The 23,509-nt window shown below is 36.4% G+C and overlaps 1 protein-coding gene across 7 annotated transcripts in view; it reads left to right on the plus strand.

Annotated features, from left to right (window-relative positions):
• LOC106162856 (solute carrier organic anion transporter family member 3A1) overlaps positions 1–23,509 on the plus strand; it is a 36,214-nt gene that overhangs the window by 5,366 nt on the left and 7,339 nt on the right. For 2 of the 7 annotated variants that reach the window (XM_086994182.1, XM_086994185.1), the window contains 6 exons: positions 12,678–13,671; positions 17,599–17,916; positions 19,004–19,168; positions 19,849–19,929; positions 20,206–20,323; positions 23,084–23,249. In XM_086994182.1, coding sequence (XP_086850308.1) covers positions 12,753–13,671; positions 17,599–17,916; positions 19,004–19,168; positions 19,849–19,929; positions 20,206–20,323; positions 23,084–23,249 — 1,767 coding nt within the window. In that variant the 5' untranslated portion in view covers positions 12,678–12,752. Of the gene's footprint in view, positions 1–452; positions 549–4,203; positions 4,471–6,106; positions 6,236–8,899; positions 9,004–9,812; positions 10,033–12,677; positions 13,672–17,598; positions 17,917–19,003; positions 19,169–19,848; positions 19,930–20,205; positions 20,324–23,083; positions 23,250–23,509 lie in introns of those variants that run through there. The other 5 variants (XM_086994184.1, XM_086994183.1, XM_086994186.1 and 2 more) reach the window with 5 other exon arrangements.

Raw genomic sequence — 23,509 nt, forward strand, 5'->3', positions numbered from 1 at the left:
TGATGGAACTCCCTATTTCTTCTTAGCCTGTTCCTGCTTCAGAAACAACCATACTCTCTAAAGCAAAAAGTCTATCCAGTAAATTCTGTGTGTGTGTGTGTGTGTGTGTGTGGGGGGGGGGGGGGGGGGGGGGGGGGGGGGGTATTCTCTGAAAAAGTGGACATTTTACTAGTAAGTAAGTACTAGTGCCCCCTTATTAGTAGTTGGCCAAACCTGAGAAATGGCATAGAACCTGGTACAAGTTAATTATTCCAAAGCTTCCAAACCTCCTCCCTTATTTATAATCTCCCCAGGATCCCGAGTTATGATTAGGAAAAACAATAACAGAAAAAATCCCAGGTACAGTGTGACTTGTAAATAATGAAAATGGGGTTAATACAGTTTTCATCGATCAGGCTTCTAATCTAATCTAGGGGATAGCCTTGTTGTTAAGAAAATCGGTGAGGGGGCCAAGGTTGTCACGTAAATACTGTAGTTAGGTACTAAGTAGGCAATACCAATGGATGTGGGTGCTGGACTTCGTAGTCATCTGAAAGATACTACAGTGTGTGAGTTAATTACATTTGTCATATATCATTTATAGAGACTTTAAAAATTAATGAAAAAAACAAGTTTGCATAGCAAAGTAGGTATATAGACAAGATCAGAGAAGGTATATTTCCAACCGGAAATGTGTTGACTGTGAATTACAGGACGTTTGTTATAACACTGCTTTGACATCACTTTCGTATATATTTTTGCCTCTCTCTCTTTCTCTCTCTCTCTCTTTGATATGTGTGCTTGCTTGTGTACTATAGGTAAGCATGTTTGTATGGATGTGTGTGTTTCTGCATGTGTATGTAATTTTGTTAATGTGTGTGTGTGGGAGAGAGGGAGAGATTTCACATCCATGTCACATTCTGAATATATTGTTTTATCATTTTAAATTATGTTTCGAATCATTTTTCACCAGTAAAGAGGTTTAAACCAGCTGGTTTAAACAAATACTGATAGTGTCAACTACTTTCACTTTCATAATCCAATTGCAAATCTCAGGAAATGTTTATTGTCCCAGTAACAGGATCAATAAAAACCCACATCCTGCATTATTTTGACATAAATTTCTTTTTGCTGTAGCCGGTAAGCTTGAAATTGATAGCTGGGATAACAAATTAATGATGAAAAATGAGATATTTGTCACATCTGCACGATTTTTAAATACCAGTTACCTACTGATAAAGATTTATAGATAAATGTATGCAAAATTACTCGAAGAGTGTTCAGAAGTGAGATATTTTTCTTGTTGAAATTTATAAAAATTATTTTTTACTATTGACAAAAACAATCAGTCACGAGTCATGTCAAATCTCAAGTGTTTAATAGTACAATACAGGCTTATCATAATTGGTAGTCATCTATTACTAGTATTTGTTGATTGTTAGCCTGAAAAATATCTGACTTACTACTACAATCTTCCGGATAAACAAGCATAGGGCATTATAACCTACAGTGAAAATTACTCTTTTGCATAAAGTAAGAAAAGTAGAACATTAAAAGGATAAAATCTGTGACATCCATTTGCTCGGCTGCACTTCAGGAATAATTGGTTTATCCATTATTAAAAAAAGTGCTGTGTCACAGATAAATTAACATACGCAGTTTTGTATTTTGCAGCCGAGTTGATTTTTGGTATGTCACTGGTATACCGATATAGTAGAGAAAAAATGATAAATAAGTATTTTCTTGGAATGAGAAGAAAAGGACTCATTTAAATAAATAAGATCCTGTCAAAGTAAAAGGATGCGGGTATTTTGGGTGCCCCAACTATTTATGAAGCTATATATATCTATTTGTTAGTTAAATGAAAAGTGAAAAAAGTGTAAAACCGAAACAACTGTGGGTGAAGTTTTGTAAACTGCCTAATTTATTGGCATCTGAGGCCCCATTCCCAAACAACATCGGTCCACGGGGATCAACCCAACTCTGACAGGAAACATCGCTGAGTACAATCAGCTTACTAGATACTGAATGACATGCCTCATCCTAGCCTTAAGTAGAATGCAAAAAAAGCTGGTGATTAGATAAGTGTACATTGGAGGCATGACATTCAGTTAAGCTGATTGCATTTAGCGAGGGTCCCGGCAGAGTTGTGTCCATCCACATAGGCTCTGTTCTCACAACTTTTAGATCGATCTATCACCGCGGGGAGTCTCACTAGATTACTGTCAGATAATCCCCCTTAAGTGTCCGTCCCCGCCTACTACAAGCTTTAAGGGGTAATTAACTTTCGTGTCCGCCCGGCTGACAGCTATTTAGCGTGAACCCCCAGGTAGTTAGGTCGATCCAATGTAGGTCGATCTAATCTATGAGAATGGGGTGATAGACTGATTGTGTCAATGGGAATGAGGTCTTAGTTCCATTTAAGCAGTTTTTTTAAGTGATCCTCTAGGACAGGCCTCATAAACGGATTAGGCGTTTCCCAGAACAATTATCGTTTATGAGGCCTGTAGGATACAGTGTAAAGGTCATCTTCTGTTGAATGTTTTTAAGCCCCAACCTTTTATAATTAGATAAACTTTGTTAGACTTATTTTGTAAAAAATAGGGTGTTTCCGCCAATTTCCTCATGTAGCACTAAGCAGTATGGAAGGAAGTGACTTGCATTGCTCTGCAGACTTAAATGAAACCATAGAGTAGAATGAACATTTCTTTGACTACATAATCTTTACAAAATTACTCAATAGCAAAAGCAGTGAAGTATAATGCTTATTGTTCAGAGATCAATTCGGTTATCGTTTTCTTAATTGTTTTGGTAATATGTGTTCCCAATCAGTTACTTGTGGTGGTAATCACTATAGCGTTGGACTCAGAAAACAGTTTTTTGGATCCTAGCTACAACAAACACTTGCCATTCAATATATCTGAATAGTCTTTTCACATTGTGCACAGCATGCCTTGTTGAAAAAATATTTTGGTTGAGACTTAGGTGTGGTTAAGATTATAAGATATTAAGTTAAGGATTCTAAAAAGTGTGTGTGTGAAGTAGGGGGATCATTTTCTGAAGGTGTGGACCGATATCCCCTTTGTTAACCCAATTTGACAAATAGCCTGGATCAAATTTTGTTCAGAGTGGACGTTTTCTGACCTCCTGAACCCCCCCCCCCCCCCCCCCCCACACACACACACACACACACATACACACACACACACACACACACACGAAGCTTGCGGGTATGGGCCTGAAGAACATGAAGAACCTAGTAACACTAAAAACATTAATCATAAATTAAACCATCCGGCATAAGAATAATATGTTTGATATTTTGGATTGTTTATGTCATTGCTCAGTACCCATTCTTCACCTGCTTTAGTTACCTTGCAAGAGGTGAACTTATTTTACGGACTCCTTTACATAATATGAGACAAATCAAACGACTTCTCTAAGCAACCAGAAAACGACAACCACTTTGCATTATCCGTATATTAGACCACTAAACAATCAAATGTGCCCATTTGGCCACTTTGCTTTTACCCATTGAGACTTTGTCATGAGTGGATTCCATTGTGAATAAACATTATGAGCAAATACCCCCCCCCCCCCCCCCCCCACCTGCCTGTAATGAATTAGATTCATTTGAGTAGCTTTTATTAACATTTTTTTCAACCTGAGTTGTTTATTTGCTGAACAAATATATCTGAGGCTGTTAACTTTGCGTAAGTATTGCCCCACACAAATACTCGTTCATGAGGCAACTGTACAACTCATTCATGCTACGCATGGTGAATATAAAAGGGGAATGTAGTACACACAGCATCCATTGAGGACTGATATATCAACTATTAGGCAGTGGTTAGACAAGGAAATTTTTTAACTGAAAGTGGGACTTAGCTGTGTCCTTACTTAAATTCCAAAATAATTCTCTCAACTATACTTAGCCAAGATGATGTAGGGGCAAGGTCAGACAAGAAATGTTACAGACTGAAAATGGGTCTAACTTGTCTTTGTATGGCCACATGAGAAGTTGTGAACATCCTTACATTCTTACAGTAAAATCACATGGTTTAATCAGAAGTTGAAAAACTCTTATATTATCCTGCTAACCTGATGCCTTGTTGAAAAAAATTGGCTGTGAGGCTATATTTAATTGGTAATACATTCTGGTTGCTTTGGCTGCCATTTTGGCTGCTTCTCCATTCTGAGTTTGTTCCTGTCTGAACTGACACATTGTATTGAGGTATGTCACCTTTTTTTCGTGACCCGAATCATGCTAAGCTGTAATTATAGAAGCTGAAACTGACGGTCATATCAGGTCACTTTGCCCAGGCTGAGATTTACGAGTTTATGAAGATGATGAATTTTTAGGGTGATATGGGCATTTTGATGTGGTTTCAACAATAACAAATGCGCCTGTTACAGGCATGAGGCAGACGTAAAGAAAAACAAACAAAAGGATTACAAAAGGGATTGAGGATGATCTTGATGATATTTGAGGTGAGATATATCTGTAGCTTGAATTACTAGTTGGTGAACCCATTTAGACACAGAAAAAGTCACAGTATTGAGGTGACCTTTTGCATGATATAGATTGAGTAACTTCAACACATACAGGTTTCGATCAGCCAGTATTTTACTGTGATGTTTACTGGTTAAGGTATATATATATATATATATCGAAAAAAAAAATCTAAATAGTCTAAGTGTTTAGCATTTTATTGAAGGCCAATGGTACCACAATTTATAACCTGAATTAGGTTGGACATTTACTGTTTCATGTTTTGTTGAAAAACACTAGTCATAACAACCTGACCTGTTTACATCCTACTTTGATTAAAATGCCCAATTTTTTTTTATTAATTGCAAATGAAATCAATATGTAATTTACACCTCAGCAATGCCAAAACTTCATTTCATCTTTTCCATACCTGGATTTATTGGATAACATGACAGGGGGCAACAAAGTGACAACAATAGTTCTTTTATAATTTCCTTTTTTATCCATGTGAAATATAATGTGTGCTTTAGAGTACAAATCAATACTAAGTCTTTCAGTCTTGGAGATAAATGCTCGACTGTCGTAGGGCGTGGGAGAGCCAGAAAAAAATAAGGACTTTTTTACAAGCTGAGCTGTGAGTATTATCTTCTGTAAAGGGCAGGTTTCTAGTATGCTAGCTACTGTGATTTCTTTTCCACCTTGGGATGGTGCATTTGACAGGATTGATTTATTACTAAGATAAGAAAAAAGTCACAGGGAAATCTGTAGTGAAGATTTTCAATCACTGAAATAAAAAACCAGTAACAGGAAGTTCTTGACCTATATATTGCAAGTGAGATTCTGACTTATGGTTTTTAAAATGAAAGTAGTGTTAATTTAGGTTTGGTCAAAAAAACAAAACATGATTTTAAAATTTTGTATCAATACAGTAACTGTAGTTGCTTAACAGAACAGTAAACTTTATATTGACCAAAAGAGAAACAATTTTCTAAGAGAAGAGCCGTTTTCCAATAACAGAAGCAAGTGTTTATGGGTTTGATCTCCATCAGGCACGGCTGTTTTTCTTCTAATTTGCTACAGTCTGCGAGGCCAAAATCTATACCTAGAACACCCACAGCAAAAACAGAGAGGAACTACATGTGTTCCCATTGATTGGACTTGTCATAATTATAATAGCAGCTTTCTCAGAAACACATGGGGGGAGGCGATAATCATGAGTCTTTCAATTGTCTCTAACACAAAAAGAAAAAAAGAATTTTTTTTTTTTTTGTTGTTTTTAATTTTTGTTTTTAAGTGGAGACAGGTAGCTTAGGGTAAAAGAAACTTTGATTTACAGCAAAGTTTGTATGTTCTCTCTCAAAAAAGTTTTTGTTATGTTAGATATGAAATTTAGGGAAACGGGTGAAAACTGTCTACTTACTCAAAATCCAGGTCTCTGGATAAAATAAAAACATTTATTTTGATAAAAATAATGAGGGTTTTCTTAGAAACACATGGCCTTAGCAGGAAATGGGGTCACCTATCTGAAAAGGGGGGTTATTTTTGGAGCTAACGTAATCTTTTACAGGTAATGATGCAATAGGCTGAATGAAGTGCCATTTCAGTCAGTGCATCCCAGTCTCTCTCTCTCTCTCAGACTCTCAACCATTTCTGAAGGTTGGGGATTGGGGTGAGGATTCCTTTTCTGAAGAAGTGTACTTTTTACCATAAAATCTACTTGTACATCAACTTTTACCAAGAGAAGACCATTTTTGGGCAAAGGTGGTAAGTTCACCACCCCACCCCCACCTCCAAACCCCCCCACCAGCCGTCTTGAACTCTGTACTTTTAGTTTTATTTTCACAGTGGGGAGGGCAGCAGGTGCCAGCCTTAGGATAGGGTTAAAATGTGTGAAAAAGAAATAGATTTCACAGTAACATTACAGTACAATAATTATCTTAGTGCCACAAGCCTTTCTTGGAGGAACCAGATGGGTAACCAGGAATTAAGGGGGGATGTCAAAGCTGCTGGGTTACTAGGAATTAAGGGGAGAGATCAAAAAGGGAAGTTAATCTATCCTCATCAGAAAATCATCTCATCAAAAAACTAAGATAAGAAGTTCCAAGAAAGAAAAAAAAACAGACTTTGTCTTTGGCTCATGAGACAATTAATAATAAATTTTCTGAGCTTCAGACGAATAGCCTTTATGCCTTCATAGTTTTCCTAAGCTATGCCACAACTACTTTTATCTAAATTGGACATTTGGGATGCCCCCTCTATTGATAGAGTTGTAGCCAGGAATATTGTAGGTGCTGCAGTTGGACTGAATTTGTGCCAGAAGTCAGATGTTCTGATGTGTTCGCTTCAGTGCTGGCTTGGAAGGTAGGCCATTTCCTGTTGATAATGACTGAACAAAGAGGATACAGGTTGGGAAGTGTGTGTGTGTGTGTGTGGGGGGGGGGGGGGGGGGGGGGATGGTAAAGTTCATTACCTTTTGGCCTGGCAAGTTTGGGTTCTGAATTAGTATATATCATTTTGCTGATAAAATATTTGGTGATTTTGATTTTTCTGGGATACGATTTACATTTTTGTTGAAGTATTTGAGTCACCATTCAGTCCCTGAAACTGTAGTTTAACTAGCGATAAGAATAAGAACTGATTTAAAACTCTTCTTGGAGTGTCTGAGATGCCATAAATTTAAGAACTGACTAGGAACTGTACAGCTTTCTGATTAAGACGAAGAGTAGGACCAGTTATGGCTTTAATTTATTCACAATCCCCAGGGTCCATACTCATATTACAGGTGTTATAACATAGAATAAATATTTCCAGTCACCATTTGTTTTACATGGCACAGGTATTAAATGTTTATACAGAATCAGAAATATTGACTAGGAAACGCTTGTTGAGTGTTTGTGTTTGAGATATCGACTCAATCAATAGTTTCAGTATTAGCGGGCTAAAGTCTGGTCAATGTGGTCACTCTGGTCAAGCAGAATGGTTGGACAACTTGGACTGGGCACAAAATGTCATAACGCTTCCTTTGTTTAGCCCTCTTGTGAAGTCTTTTGTAAGGGTGATTGAATCGAAGATGTAAATCAAATGAGAAAGTAAGTTCTTAAGTACTGGACAGTGGTAATATATGGCTTGCCCAATCGGCATTTGGTTGCTTCCTCCATGATGGTTCTGTTGCACAAAAATAACCTACAGTAAATCAAAAAGTTGGTCTTAACTTATAGACCAAAATTTAGTCAATTTAGTCAAGCTAGCATCCACCAAGATGAATTACTAGGCCTGTTGTGTGAAGGGGAAGACATGGCTTTCTTCACCACCAACTGTCTTACGGTGAAAAATTGAAAATATCGTCAATCTTGAAAATATTTTCAGAAGACAATTCTTTGCTCACTTAAAAATATTGTCAGATTTGATAATGGGCCTCTGGATAATTTAGAAAAGTTCTTCACCTAAAATGGCCATGTCACTTGCGCAAGTGTCTCGATTCTATGGCCCGTATCTCAAATAGAATCGGTTATGGAATCGAGACACTAACGCACGTGCGCAACATAGCGAACCTTTCGAGATACGGAGCCCAGATATTTCTGTTCAAAAAGTATGATCAGTGATATACTAGTATATTTAATATCAGCTGTATCCAGAGACGTAGGCTGACTATGAAATGGTACCATAATGTTCATTTGTGCAAATAAAATAAAGTTTGTCTAATGGCTTGGTCAACAAGGCCTTTCATAAGTTTAAGTACCAATAAAACATCACATTATTCAAAGGTCCTGGCTCTATTTCAAAGTTTCTTTGGAAATTTTTACATAAATAGCCTTCTTTTTTTATGAGAGAGAGAGAGAGAGAGAGAGAGAGAGAGAGAGAGAAAGCTAGGGAACTATTTTTTTAACGAGGTCGGAGGAAATATGTTTAACCATTGACATTAAGGTGGTTTACAAGGGTCAGGTTGCAGGTAAAGTCTTAGCGAAGACATAAATTAAATCAAAAATGATTGGGAGGTAAATCAAGGTGCAAATGCTCTGGGGGTTTCTTAGCAATAAATAATCCATCAATTCATAATCCACAGACTAAACAATTTAGATTAACTAATCATATCATATTCCATACCGGTCATATTGTAATTAATCACTATGCTTTATGGAAAAACATGAAACTCAAACCATCAATTTTGAGAAGTAAATCCGTCCTGATTGGAAGAAATTGGGTTGCATTGGATTTGCTGAGTAACGTTCATTTGATTACATTCATTGATTTGCAAAGAAAATTGGCTGTTTGGCTGAAGTAAAAAGATGATGACTTGGCTTTAATGATTGTCCATTATTTTGGACTCAGAATTAAGTTAAAGGCCTATTACTTTGTTTGCTATGCTGTTAAAGAAGCATACATTTTATTATTAGAAGACTGGTAGTCATTTCATTGATTAATTTACAGACCAGTATCAGCCAGAAAAGGCAGCAGATGCAAGTCATAGTGAAGTGCCAAGCACCCTGATTCTCACAGCTTACTTACAGTTTTCACAGAGCCAGGCAGCTGATGTATGTAACAGTACAGTGCCAAATAGCTTGATTCTCACAACTCAGAATTTTCATGTGTTGTTTCTGCCATCGTCTTTGTATTTTTGTGCCTTTTTTCTCGATGGGGGGGGGGGCATTTTTATTTTAAAAATATAATAAACTTAAACTTGACCATAACTTTAAGCTTGGAATTGGTCTTAGACTATGTTGTATTAATTTAATGTAAAATTTACAATAGTCCATTAAAGGTGAGTAACAAGTGACCAAAAGCAGTAGCAACTTTTTAATTTTATGAAAAAATAGCACACAATTGTATACAAGTGGAATACGACAGGTCATTGTAGATTTTAAAGTTTGGCTGTGAAGTTAAGACCAAAATTTGGTTTTAATTTCTTTAATGAAGTAGATTACAATTTGACAAAGGATGCAAAGAGTTCCACCTTTTTTAAAAATTCTATGTTTTCACATACAGTAAGTTTACTATAATATGCACTTCCACTTTCCTAGTAAGATAGCAGCTAAGAAGCAAGCAGCCTAGTTGCACAGGTTTATGTATACTTATTAATAATAGAATTAGATCATGCATTTGTAGAAATTCTGCTGCCACTTTTTTTCAAACTGTTTTTTTTTTTTTTTTTTTCAAATCTGTGGGCTTTAACCAGTTCAGTAGCAGTCTAGAAGCAGGTTATACTGAAAAGGATTTAGGCTTTTTTTTTTTTTTTTTTTTTTTTAATCTCTCTCTTTTATTCAAATTCTGGGGTTAAAGCGTTTTTAAAAAGAGGTGCTTTGACAATGAAAAGTGTCCTAGACAACTGAATTTGATCTATCACCTTAAGATAAACCTATTGATAGTGAAATAACACACCTGTGAGAAGTCACAGAGCCAGTAGCTCTTTACCTTAATCAGGTAATGCAGGTGCATCAGCCAGACATGAGCCATCTTGGATATCGTGTCATTTGAATCCGGGTGTATTTTATTTGCAATGCTTAATTCATGAGGTGGAAAATAATATTGCTAGTCAGCAGATTGGGTTTTTAATGCTGATAATGGTAAGTTTGGATTTAAAAAGCTTGATTTAGGAGACTGCGTATATGTGTGTTTTCATGTGCATCAGTGCGTATGTATGTATGGTATGTGTGTGTGCTTGTTTATGTGCACCCTCTCTCTCTCTCTCTCTCTCTCTCTCTCTCTCTCTCTCTCTCTCTCTCACTGACGTATGTTGATACACAAGGATCCATGTTTTAGTAAAGGACAAGCGAAGACTGTCTTCTGGGTCTACACTGACAGGCATTGAATTTTTCAGTCAGAAGATGGTCAAAAATGGAGAATGGATCGACAAAGATAATTTCGAAGACTGTCAGAAAATATATTTCGATCCACCCGTATTAGTTGGTAGGCCAGGGGATTAGGAAAAGTACAGAACTTTGAGGTCAGGCTCCAGTGAAGCAAAAATAAAAAAGGCTCAATGACATATAATCAGCAGGGATGTTATAGTATAGTAGAAAGAGCATAGCTACCTGAATGGTGTGCCGCGGCGTTCAGGTAGAACAACCATCCAACTTATGCAAGATCAACATTCCCCCCCATGGAGAACTCTTTCCCTTCAACAGTAGCTGCCCTAGGCTGCATTCACAAAGGGGCTAAGACCACATTCAGAACAGATGTTCTGCAGACTACCCTTAGCAAATGAAATGTTTGTAGCTACGAGTTTGCAGGAATTTTGTAAGAAAAAAATTATGGCTGTTAATTTGCAGCCATATTGCAGCAAATTTGCTTCAAATTTGTGAGAAGGAATTGTTTGCAGCAAATTTACAGCAGGCCTGATATTTTGCTTAGGGTAACTGATATGCGGACTAAATATGGCCGACCCACTTAAAAGCAAAGCCTGTTGTCTCCCTGCCTTTACGTCTTCGGTTTGAGGTTTGAACGTTAGGCCTCTGTAGGGATGGTGTGTGTGTGGAGGTGGGGAGACTGTAGGCAGCTATGCTTTTGAGTGGGGTTGGCCCTATTTAGTCCACAGATCAGTAGGTCTGCAGATTATCTGTTTTGAATGTGGCCTAACCGATCAGCAGATCAAATATGGCGGACCCAGTTGAATTCTTGTCGGGTATTCCCTGCATGGGAATTTATTCAATGTCTGATAGGAGGTTATGCAGCAAGCTTTTGGGTATATTTGCCAGATTTGATCCGCAGATCTGCCAATCTGCTATTGTGAATGCTTCCACAGGTTGATATTTTCTCTCAGGTAGATGATCTGATATATCCAACAGGTGTAAAAATACTGTTATATATAGGTGAAATAAACATGTATTAGCATATAAGATGTCTTTAAGAATCAATTGTGGATGTTCAGTCAGATACTAGTGCTTGGAAGATTGGTGAGTAATGGCCTGTCTCAACCTCTTTGGTCAGGCAGCATTATATATATTTTGTTTGCCATGTCGGTATTAAACTGTTGAAAAATGGTAAGTTTTTTTTTTTTTTTTTTTTTTTTTTTCATTTTGGTGTTTCCAAAGAAGAATATTAGATATGCGTTTGGTGAATTATTTATAAGCAAGCACCAGCACAGAACTGCATTTTTTTTTTTTTTTTTTTTTTTTGTGGAAATGGAGAGAAACTGGAATGTGTACTGTCGTAAGCAATGAGAAGATGGGTTTAATTATGGCTATCAGATTTAAGTCAGACAACTAAATATTTAATATTATATGTGAAATAGGGACAAGGAACTAGCCAAGAAGATATCTCCTCAGAATTTCCTAGACATTTCCTGAGAATTTCCTTTGGGGGTTGGGGAAACCCAGGTGTGTTCATCTGGAAATAAAAATAACTTTTCATATGTGAAAACTGAGACTGAAAAAAAAAAAAAAGGAATCAGCAGCTGAAGATTTTAATCAGAGTTGAAAAAAAAACTCATAACCTAGAACTCACCATGATGGTGGAACTCCTTGAACTCACCAAAGGTGCTAGCACACTGAGGTATAATGATCAGAGAGATAGAAAAAACTACTCCAGACATGTAGAATAAACATTTTATCCCGGCACTTAACTGAAAAAGTCGGAACAGCTTGCGCCGAGGTCGGTAACCCTGGCAATGCTCTGTTTAACAGAACTGGATTACATTGATCAGAAAGCAAATTTGTCCAAAGAATTGACTTAGTCCAGATAAAAATTGGAGACAGGTTGCGGATAATTTGAGAGATTTTCAGGTGCAAGGGTGAAGAGGAGGATATATATATTATCAGACGTGAGCTTTTGCTGCGGAATTCCACATTTCTGTTAAATTCAATTCTGATGGTTCCATAAATGTTCAGAGTTTTTTTTTTTTTTTTTTTTTTTTTTTAAACCTGGGCTCATGTCTGTATTTTACTTCAGTGTTGAAATACAGACTCAGTCAGTGTACCCTGATATGGGTGTTCTGACGTGAGAAGTTTATTTTATTATGTAGAATTGTTGATCTATGTTCTGCGACTGATATATATGTTAGTATTTAAACAAGGAGCAATTCATGTTTTATATTTCAGTATGTATATAGATATTGGTTGAATTGATAATCGGATTTTTGTTGACATGTGGTATTAAAAGAATACATTAACTCTCACACTTGCATGCATGTAATGTGCATAAGCACACACACAAAATTGAGGGCAATCCAACTAATTTGGCAAAAAAGTCATTTTTTTCTCTCTTTTTACAGAATTTTAGAACATTATCCAACGGTAAAAACAGCTTGGAGTCATCACTTTAGATTTCTCTGTGAACCGTAACAAAGATGGCAGAACCAAGGACCCTCTTGTCTACGGCACTGCCACCTACAGTTCAGATTGATTCCCCTCCTCCAGGGCCCCCAAACACATTGGAGCTAAGTGCCATAGGGAAAAATGACAACATGGAACAGGATGGGATCTTTACGATCTCTGGGCAGCTGCATACAGTCGCCACAACACCGAGTGATTTGAATGAGACAGTCATGACCAACGACAGCCAATCAGAGTTCGTTACTACCACAGATATTCATGAACGACAGCGTGAGCAGTTACGCGAGGCTGGGTTCGACCCGGATGAGTTTGAAGAAGGGAGGGATTGTGGGTATGGAAAATGCCGTCCAGACTGTATGCAGACCTGCGCGAACATTAAAATGTTTATCTTTGTGATGTGCATTCTTTCTCTATTCTCGGGATCTATATCTGCCGGGTACTTCAACAGTGTGATAACGACTGTAGAAAAACGCTTTGAGATCGGCAGCTCTCTATCTGGGGTCATCGCTGCCTCTTTTGAGTTTGGATCCCTCGTTGCTGTGATATTCGTAAGTTATTTTGGCGCACGTCGACACATTCCACGACTAGTGGGCATAGGAGGTCTTCTCATCTCGCTGGGTGCCTTCATGTTCACCCTTCCACATTTCCTTGCAGAATCTTACACCATAAAAGGCGGCTTCATCAACAGCACAGAGCACGATAATATATGTAAAATTCCCACTTCGACATCTCTAAGCCAACCAGGAAGCACAGAGCCCCTGGGTAGTGCCGCCATGATGAATTGCGTAGACTCTGAGTCTGGGAATGGGATATATGTATTTATCCTGATTTTAGCGCAGGTGCTTGTAGGGGTGGGCGGTACCCCCATCTATACCCTGGGGACTACTTATATTGATAACCATGTTCCCAAGGACAAGGCGCCCAGTTTGATAGGTAGGTGGACGAAAAACAGCTCATAAAAGGAAATACTTTAATAGACACTGTTGAGAGATACTGGCCCAAAGTAAAAAAATAGCATCTGGATGGGGTAGCTCTAACACCTGCCAATTTAGCCAAATGCTGAAACTGACTTAAATTAGCTGGAAAAAATGGAGTTGATTTGACTTTTTTTAGTCAACTTTAAACCATTTGGAGGAAAAAAATGATGAAAAGGTAGTGATTTGGCTAAGCAAAAAAAATGTTAGTGCTACCCCAGATCTGGTGTCTGTTAATATCACACTCCAGGTGTGTGTGTGTGTGTGCATGCATGTGTGCATGTGACAAAACAAATGAGTTTTATTGACTTCAAAATAAGCAAAGTTCTAAATTACTGTGACATATCTTGAACTTCAGTCTCCCCGTCTGTTATTTTGTCTTTAATTTCCAAGTGTGCAACAGAACTAAACCTGTTTTCTTCATTTCATCATTTCACAGGTGTTTGTTTGTCGCACTAAATTGCATTTTAATGTCACGTACAAACTTCATCTTTAAACATGCATGGAAGCCATAAAATTTGACTAATATAAACATAAATATAAGGCAGGAATGATCCTGTGTCTCTTTACTCCCTATTAAAAAAGATTTAGGATGTGGAATTAATTTTTTTAATAGTCTCTGAATCCCCAGTGTATGATAATGTATAAATAAGAAGACCGGTAAAACAGGTATTGTATCTGATTATGTAGCAAACACATGTTTTATTCACATATATTTCAAGGGGAGTTTAAGATGCATTAACTGAAAATGAAAAAACATTTTTTAAATAATAATTTATTTATTTAATATGCAACTTTTGGGAATCATATTAGATCAAACAAAATTTTTTGTCAAAATGTTTGACCATAACTTAGGAGTTAGGACCCTAAAAAGCTAGCAGTGAGATAAAAATGCAATGGCTCAATAAGTAAAATAATTAATTTTTTTTCTTACAATTTAGTCTTTTTTTTAATTCTTTGGACTCATGACAAATTAATCAGAATTCATACCTACATGGCGAGGCCTTCAGAAGAAACAGATATGTTTATGTTTGGAGAAAAAAAATGAGTTAATATCACCATGACTTCTCCTATGCCTTAGCACTGGCAGCACAAGTTTAGGGATCATTCTTAGACCCTATCGTACTAACTGGGGATTGATCCAACTCTGAGGGGATTCTCTTAAATTGCATTTAACTTGAGTGGCTTAGGTGTCTGTCAGGCCTACTGAAGCTGCTAGGGGGTAATAAATTATCATTTAGCAGCTTCAATAGGTGTGCCAGACATCTACTAGTAAGCCGCTGAAGCTGAAAGCAATTTAGCGAGAAACCCCTTGGAGATCGATCAGTCCTGTTAGATCGACCTACGTATGGAAACCTAGTCTTAAACTTGTGTCAGAATTAATCTTTGCATCTGGGTCTTTTCAGGACCACGTTAAACCCTTGGGATCATGCAGTGTTTGGAGAAAAGCTGTGATTGTGTCCTAATGAATTACTTGTGTGTTGGAGTTCTATAATCATGAATAATTCTTTGTTTTCTGTGTTCCATGTAATGTTGACATTATTAATGAAAAAGGTACCTGTTGTTATCAAGTGCAATACCTTATTGTATTGCATAGAATTTTCATCCTTCTTTCATTACAATGTATGTTCACCATGTTGGAACCTTTGATAAAACCCAGAGTGAAAAACAGGTACAAGTTTGAACTGAATTTTAAAACTTAACCTTTTTAGTCTGATTAATAAATTTGGAAAACAGAAGGTTAATTCAACTCTCTGCCAGTTCCATTGACATGTAGTTGCCCTGGATTGGTAGTAGCCCCCTGAGTAATTCCGCAATGCCCAGGACGACACTTTCCGTGATCAATTGATTGAGTTGTCAGGAGATTATTTTTAGAAAAAATACAATTAAGGGTCCATTTCTACAGGTGTAATTATTTTGTTCACCTGTGTCTAGGGATAAGTGATGGTAATTAATACAACATTAACATGGTGACATCTTCTTTTTACTGAAAGATTTTAATGTAAAACAGTGACTGATAAAGGATTATTTTTTAGATTTTTTTTTTTTTTTACTTTAAATGAATGGACAGTTATGCAGACAGATGGTCTGACAGACAGACAAACAGACTATAAGCATTACACACTTAAGTATTCCATACTGGACGAGTATAATTTTTTAACTAAATTAATGCAGTGGAGTGTATGTTAAATGTTACATGATAACTTAGTAACACTGATGATTTTCACAATGTCACCTTGGCAGTTAAGAAGTCGGCCTGGTGACTGGTGATAACAATTTTATATTTGACAATCAAGTCCTTTCCCTCAAGATGTTATTGATTCCATTATCTTAGAATGTGATGAAGTTAACTGCATTTATTGCTTAATGGCTATTTCAAAATTTTTCAGATTTGCCTCGATGTATTGACACATACTTCTTTACTTTATAGGGTAAAAAAGGAATAAAAAACAAATCCTTTATCCTTGATTATAACCTCCTGTATGATCCAAAGCAGCAGTTGGTTGAATTTCCTCCAAACCTTTCCATTAGTCGAGACAAGAGAAGTTTTTGCAATATATTCTGTCTCCAGCCTTTGATGTAACTTCTACAGGCTAGACATGCAATACAGTGTTGCTTGATGGGGATAACAATAGAAGTTGAGTTAAAAGGACCCCCACACATAGCTGACATTTGCATAGTTCATTATCATGCAATTCTATTACTTATTCATGGCTGTCTGATCCAGGTGGTAATAATGAAATTGAAGAGTACGCCTTCAGTTTATTTCCTGAAATTTTGTATTTGATTAGATTTTGGGGGGTGAGCTTTGCAAAGTAAGGCAATACTAAGGTCATGTTACTTAGAAAATGTATAAAGATGCGAATGAGACAGTCCTTTTAGACATGGAAAAAAAATGGACAGTTTTATTCCCTTAAATTACTAGAAATTAGTCCAACTTGAGAAACGGCATATTAGTAGAACATAGATCAAATCTGGATTCAGGTGAAACTTTTCAGTCAAAAGGGCAGTTCTCTCAAACCCACTGCCCCCCCGGCTCCCTCCTGCCTATGGACCTGGAAAAGTTACACCTTTTAGTTTACCACCTTATGGCATTTTAATGATTTTAATTTAAAAATTGGCTAGATTAAAGTTTAATAAACTAAAGATAGTCATATTGTGCAAAGGGATATTTAAAACCCTAGAAGAAAGTATGGTGCAACATTTGTTAATAGTACACATAGAATTAGCAAGTTTAGTAAATAAAATTTGGGTCCCTCTAACTGATGTTTGAAGAAGTACAGTAGACTTCAGTTTAGCACAGTCCTTGCTCCATTTTCATGCACTAAATCACGTAAAGATGATAAATATGTTGATTAATCTGTTTTACCTGTGGCTCTGTGTTCCTTGGGGGAGTGTGAAGCACTGGACCGAGAGAATGAAATAACTAGAGCATGAGAGAGAGAGAGAGAGAGAGAGAGAGAGAGGCCATTCAGAATGGCCCCAGAGAGAGGAGGGTCCTCATAAACAAGCGTGCCAATAAATATGCACATATTCACACTGATGAACATTCACACAAATCTTGATAGATCAAATGATTTTTCCTTAACATTGTGATGTACCCGACTTTCAGAGCATAAGCATTCTTGGACATAGTATTTTTGCTATGAAAGTCATTATGTTGTTGTACTGTAGCCTTAATATGATTTTCTTATGTAGATTTGTATCTGCACATTTCCATCAGTACACACTAGTTAAAAATTACAGTATTGTTTTATTTTATTTATTTATTTATTTTATTTATTTATACATATTAAATTATAAATGATTATGTCAAGTTGGCAATACTTGTCTGTCATTGGTTTTCTTGATACTAATAAGTAAAAACTATTTTTTTTTCTTGCAGCATTTATCTATGCAACATCTGCCCTGGGTCCAGTGGTAGGGTTCGGACTCGGTGCTCTTCTTCTCCAGTACTACGTGGACGCCTTCAGCTACGACTACCGCACCCTCAATCTCACCACTGAGGACCCGCGTTGGGTGGGCGCCTGGTGGGGAGGCTTCCTCCTTTTTGGGAGCGTTCTGATTTTAATCGCAATTCCTTTTTTTGGTTTTCCCAAAACTCTACATGCCGATTTAGAGGCAAAAATTTTGAAAGACAAGGGGAAGACAGAATCAGAAGTAGGAGAGCCGAAGGATGATGAATATGGGAAAACTATCAAAGGTAACAAAAGGGAAAGTTTTAAGGCATTGCACAGCTGTTAAAATTTCTTTTTCTGAAAATATCGATTGTAGAATCCTACACTTTGCTTATTTTGTGTCAGATTATTGACATATTGTGCAATTCAAAAGGTATAGAAATGAAAAATGAGGGTAATATAGAAAGACAGTGATGTAGTTTCCATCTCATATTGAAAACACGTATAGCATTACAGAGTTTTTTCACGTTATTAAGATGACGACTGCTGTTGTACTGCATGTTAAATATTCATAATGGTACCAGCATCCGCCTTGCTCCTTTTCGTTAATATAACGTCAGTATGTGATAAATAAATAAATAAGTGGAAAATACAGCCCCCGCTCCCCCCTCAACCACCACTTTCTGCATTGCAAAAAGTCACAGTCTGCGAAAAAACCACTAGACCCACGCCATATGGTCATAAAACAAATGCCAGGACAATAAAAATATTGTAAATATGTCCCATCACTGGTCACATTGGGTCAGTAGTTCATGACCAGTGGTATCTCAAAAAGGTCAACACAAAGTCAAAAGCTTTTTGGCATGGACTGGTGACATCATTGGTTGTATTGGATGGAATTAATCTATATTCCATCAATGGTGTCCCACATATAGGCTTTTCAACAACACTGTTAATAGAAAAGCAATTTTCTTTTATAGATCAGCTGATTTGTTTTCAGACTGTTGATGTATTGTAATTGTTATGTATGAAAACATCAATATTTTACATAAATTTTGAATGTTTCAGACAGCGTATATATGTTCTGTTTTCTAGACAATTCCGAAATACTCATGATGTAACTATATTATATTTTTCTGTGTATGGAAGGAACATATATATACACTTTAGTAAAAATGTTGAAAAAAATATTTTTAAAGAAAAAATCTGTGTGTGCATACGTAGTTATATGTCTATATGTTTTTACAAATTTAACAGATGAATAATTACAACTGGCATTATGTAAGAATATTTTATTCATTTATATTAATATATTGATTTATTGCTTATGTTAATGTTTATTATTATTATTATCACCTCCAACAAATTATTTTATTTATATTTATTTTCTAGACATTCCACGTGCAGTATGCAGTCTACTACGTAATGCCATCTACCTCCTGACTTGTTTCGGCGTTTGCTGCGAACTCGCCATCGTCAGCGGTTTTCTAACATTCCTGGCTAAGTACATAGAACACCAGTTTTCCATCAACAAGTCTCAGGCTAATTTATTCACTGGTAAGATTTGAAAGGGAACTTTATCAGAATAGGTAGGCTGTTTAAGATTGGTCGTTAATGAGCAGGGACGGGCATAAATTGAATTTATACCCTTAAAAGTTTGTTTTCAGCGGTAAAATTATACATGTGTATATCAGTCTTTTTAATTGCTTAGAATATCAGTTCTGTGTCAAAATAGGATTCATTAATGAAGCAAAATAACATAATTTTCTTTTTTTTTTTTTCTTATATTATTTCCGTGTATTTTCTCCTCTTTTGTGGTAACAGCTATGTACCAGCATATGTATCAGACACTCCATAAGTTACTGAGGCGTATATGATATATAGTGTAAAACATCATATACTCATTGACCCACACAGGCACTTACATGTAGGCAAATGAACTATCACACACACACACACACACACACACACACACACACACACACACACACACACACACACACACACACACACACACACACACACACACACACACACACACAGGTATGCACATGCATGCACACATATATGCATGCACACCAGACACACACACAGGCTTGCACGTAATCACACACAGACAGACATATAAACACACACACATACACAGGTTCACACACACACACGTGTACACACAGAGGCTCACACACACACATGTGCATGCACGAACACACATACACGCTCTCTGTGTTCTATTACAGGTGGTATAGCTATACCTGGAGCCGTACTTGGAGTCTTGTTTGGGGGGTTTTTGATGAGGAAGCTGCAGCTTAAACCTAAAGGTAAGGAGAGTCTTTGTAGAGAATAGAGTCATATTGACTAGATAATCTTATAAAAACTACAAGCTACAAGCATTTTTCTCTTTTATTTGCCATAACTTAAGAAGAAAAGTTCCCAGCAGGGACAGAGCAATTAAATCTTGGCACGCTTTCAAGTAGGCTGCACCATATCTGATCCACGGAATAGCAAGTCCATGGATCAACTGGCTGTGAATGTGCCATAAGAGCCTTAATTATTAAGCATATTTTGTATACTTATAACCTTGTTATCTTCTACAGGTGCTATCCAGATGACTCTTATACTGAATGGACTGGCCATAGGAGTCATGGTCTTACTGCTGTTCACTGGGTGTGAAAACAGAAAGATAGCTGGCGCCACTATGCCATATTCTGCAGGGTGAGCTGATGTTTTGTGCATCTTACCCACCATTTCAGCCATTGGTCACTGTTTCAGTTTTTGATGTTAGCAATGGCTGCTTGAGAAATGACAAAATATATTTTTTTATGTACAGACACAGATGTGTCTGTACATATAGCCATCATCTGCGTCTGTCGTCGCCGTCGCCGTCGTCGCTGTCGTCGCCGTCGCCGTCGCCGTGCACTTTTACCGATAACACGATAAGTGGAAAACCATTTTACCTTTTGACTTGAAACTTGCAGAACTGATGAATATTCATAATACGCAGGTCAAGTTCGAAAATCAGCATGATTGGGTCACTTTTAGGGAATTTATGCTGTTTTTTCACTTTTTTCAGCATATATACAGCACCGATAACATGATAAGTGGAAAACCATTTTACCTTTTGACTTGAAACTTACAGAACTGATGAATATTCATAATACGCAGGTCAAGTTCGAAAATCAGCATGATCGGGTCACTTTTAGGGAATTTATGCTGTTTTTTCACTTTTTTCAGCATATATGCAGCACCGATAACACGATAAGTGGAAAACCATTTTACCTTTTGACTTGAAACTTACAGAACTGATGAATATTCATAATACGCAGGTCAAGTTCGAAAATCAGCATGATTGGGTCACTTTTAGGGAATTTATGCTGTTTTTTCACTTTTTTCAGCATATATACAGCACCGATAACATGATAAGTGGAAAACCATTTTACCTTTTGACTTGAAACTTACAGAACTGATGAATATTCATAATACGCAGGTCAAGTTCGAAAATCAGCATGATCGGGTCACTTTTAGGGAATTTATGCTGTTTTTTCACTTTTTTCAGCATATATGCAGCACCGATAACACGATAAGTGGAAAACCATTTTACCTTTTGACTTGAAACTTACAGAACTGATGAATATTCATAATACGCAGGTCAAGTTCGAAAATCAGCATGATTGGGCTATTTTGAGGGAATTTATGCTGTTTTTTCACTATTTTCAATATAAATGCAACACTGATAACACAATATAAGAAAAACAGATTGGCCAATTGTAATTATACTCACAGGAGTGGTCAATCTTACTAAAATGCAGGTTGAGTTCGAAAATCAGCATAATCGGGCCATTATTTTAGAAGTTATACTGTTTTTTTTCACATTTCCTCAGATTCAATTCTTAAGCATGTTAACAGTACCCTGAGTGTCAGAGCAACGTAAAAGCTAGCTTGCTAAATATACCTTGTGGTGCTGGCAATACCGGAATCTAGAACCTAGGGTAGTTAACAGTCTCATTATTTAACTAATAAGATGCCTAAAAGTGTTTGTTTGATATTTCCTGCATCTTTACAACATTGTTAGTTGATTATGTAAAAAACATGGTAAACTTGTTATCATGTACTGTGTAATAAAGTGTCAAAAATGGAAATAAACTCATATCATTGCAGTTCGTCAGATTCAATCATCCACTATGTTCAGAATCTCAGAATGGAGGAAATTGGACATTTAACACTGTTCTATTGATACTTTTCCCATCTCATCAATTTTTTTAGTTGGTCATATAAAAATGGCAGTAAAATGTTTATTTTGTTTTATGTTAAAAAAGTGTTAAAAATGGAAATAAACCCATTTCAGAACAGTGCTGGCTTGTTTACATTTTGGCATTTTCAAGGCGTGACTTTGAAGTTCCATGGGCCTGAAGACCTTTGCTAGTCACATTTTCTGAATATCTGTGATACAAATATTTTATAATTAAAAATTGATGGTCATTAAGCTGTTAAACATTATGTAATATTGCATCAAAATTTGAAGAAACCCCTATTTTGGGCACTGCTTCCATGATGACCATTTAAGGAAAATCATGTCACTTACTGTTCTCAAACTTACAGGAAAGAAACATGGGACTAAAATACAGCTTCAGTAGGCAATGCAGTCTGTTTGGTATTTTTTTTTTTTTTTTTTTTTTTTTTTTTTTTTTTTTTTTTTTTTTTTTGGCAGTTAAACAGTTTTTTGTGAAAATTTAATTTTTCACATATTGGCATTTTCAAGGTGTGACTTTAAAGTTCCATGATCTTGAAGACTTTTGCTTGTCACATTTTCTGAATGTCCATGTTACTAATATTTTATTAATAACATTTGATTGTCATTATGCTGTTAAACATTATTTAATGTTGTATCAAAATTTGAAGAAACCCCTATTTTGGGCACTGCTCCTATGATGACCATTTAAGGGAAATCATGTCACTTACTGTTCTCAAACTTATAGGAAAGAAACATGGCACTAAAATACAGCTTCAATAGGCAACGCAGTCTGTTTGGTAAATTTTTCTGGCAATTTAACAGTTTTTTGTGAAAATTTAATTTTTCACTTATTTGCATCTTTATTTTCTGTTCTTTGTCTGTACATTTGACAGCTTTGCTGCCTTGTTTAAATTTATTCGCTGACTACATGGCCATTGTATTTGCTTTGGACGAACTTTTAGACACTGTCACAGCCCCATATTTTAATGTGCTCTCTGCTCCTGACTATGTAATAATGCATATAATGCGTAAACGCTAATATTTTGCAAAAAAAAAAATTGAAAATGCATTGATTTTTTAAGCAATCTTAGAAAATTTTAGAATGCATTTTAACATCTTATATTCATATTATTGTTTGGACTAGTTTTGAAAAAAAAAATTTGAAAATTAATGCTTCTGATTTTAAATCAATCTTGACAAAACCTTTAATGATACATTTTGGTATATTTTGAATATATTTGTAGTCTTGATGATTCACTGGAGTTTGAAGCCAATCTGACATCATCCTGCAATGATGCCTGTTCCTGCTCGACAAGAGCAATTGATCTCATCTGCGGAGCTAACGACATCACATATTTTTCCCCGTGTCACGCAGGGTGCACACATTTCTATGCTAATAATAATGATGTGGTAGGTATAGCCAGGGTTAGCAACTTCATATTTTTTCCCCATGTCATGAAGGGTGTACACATTTCTATACAGAAAATAATGATATGGTATTTAATGTAATTTGTTAGACCAGAGTTTGCAGTGAAAGATCTCACAAATTACTTGTCAGTGAGTAAAAATGAGAAGTCATGTACTGCATTTTCTATGTCTTATAAAGAATGGGGATATTTATTTTCCTGAGATTGTAAACATTAATGCTTGGTTTAATTTGCTGATGAAAA

This window comes from Lingula anatina, chromosome 8 (assembly GCF_051362555.1).
Source record: "Lingula anatina isolate TDL-2025a chromosome 8, LinAna3.0, whole genome shotgun sequence".
NCBI lineage: Eukaryota > Metazoa > Brachiopoda > Lingulata > Lingulida > Lingulidae > Lingula > Lingula anatina.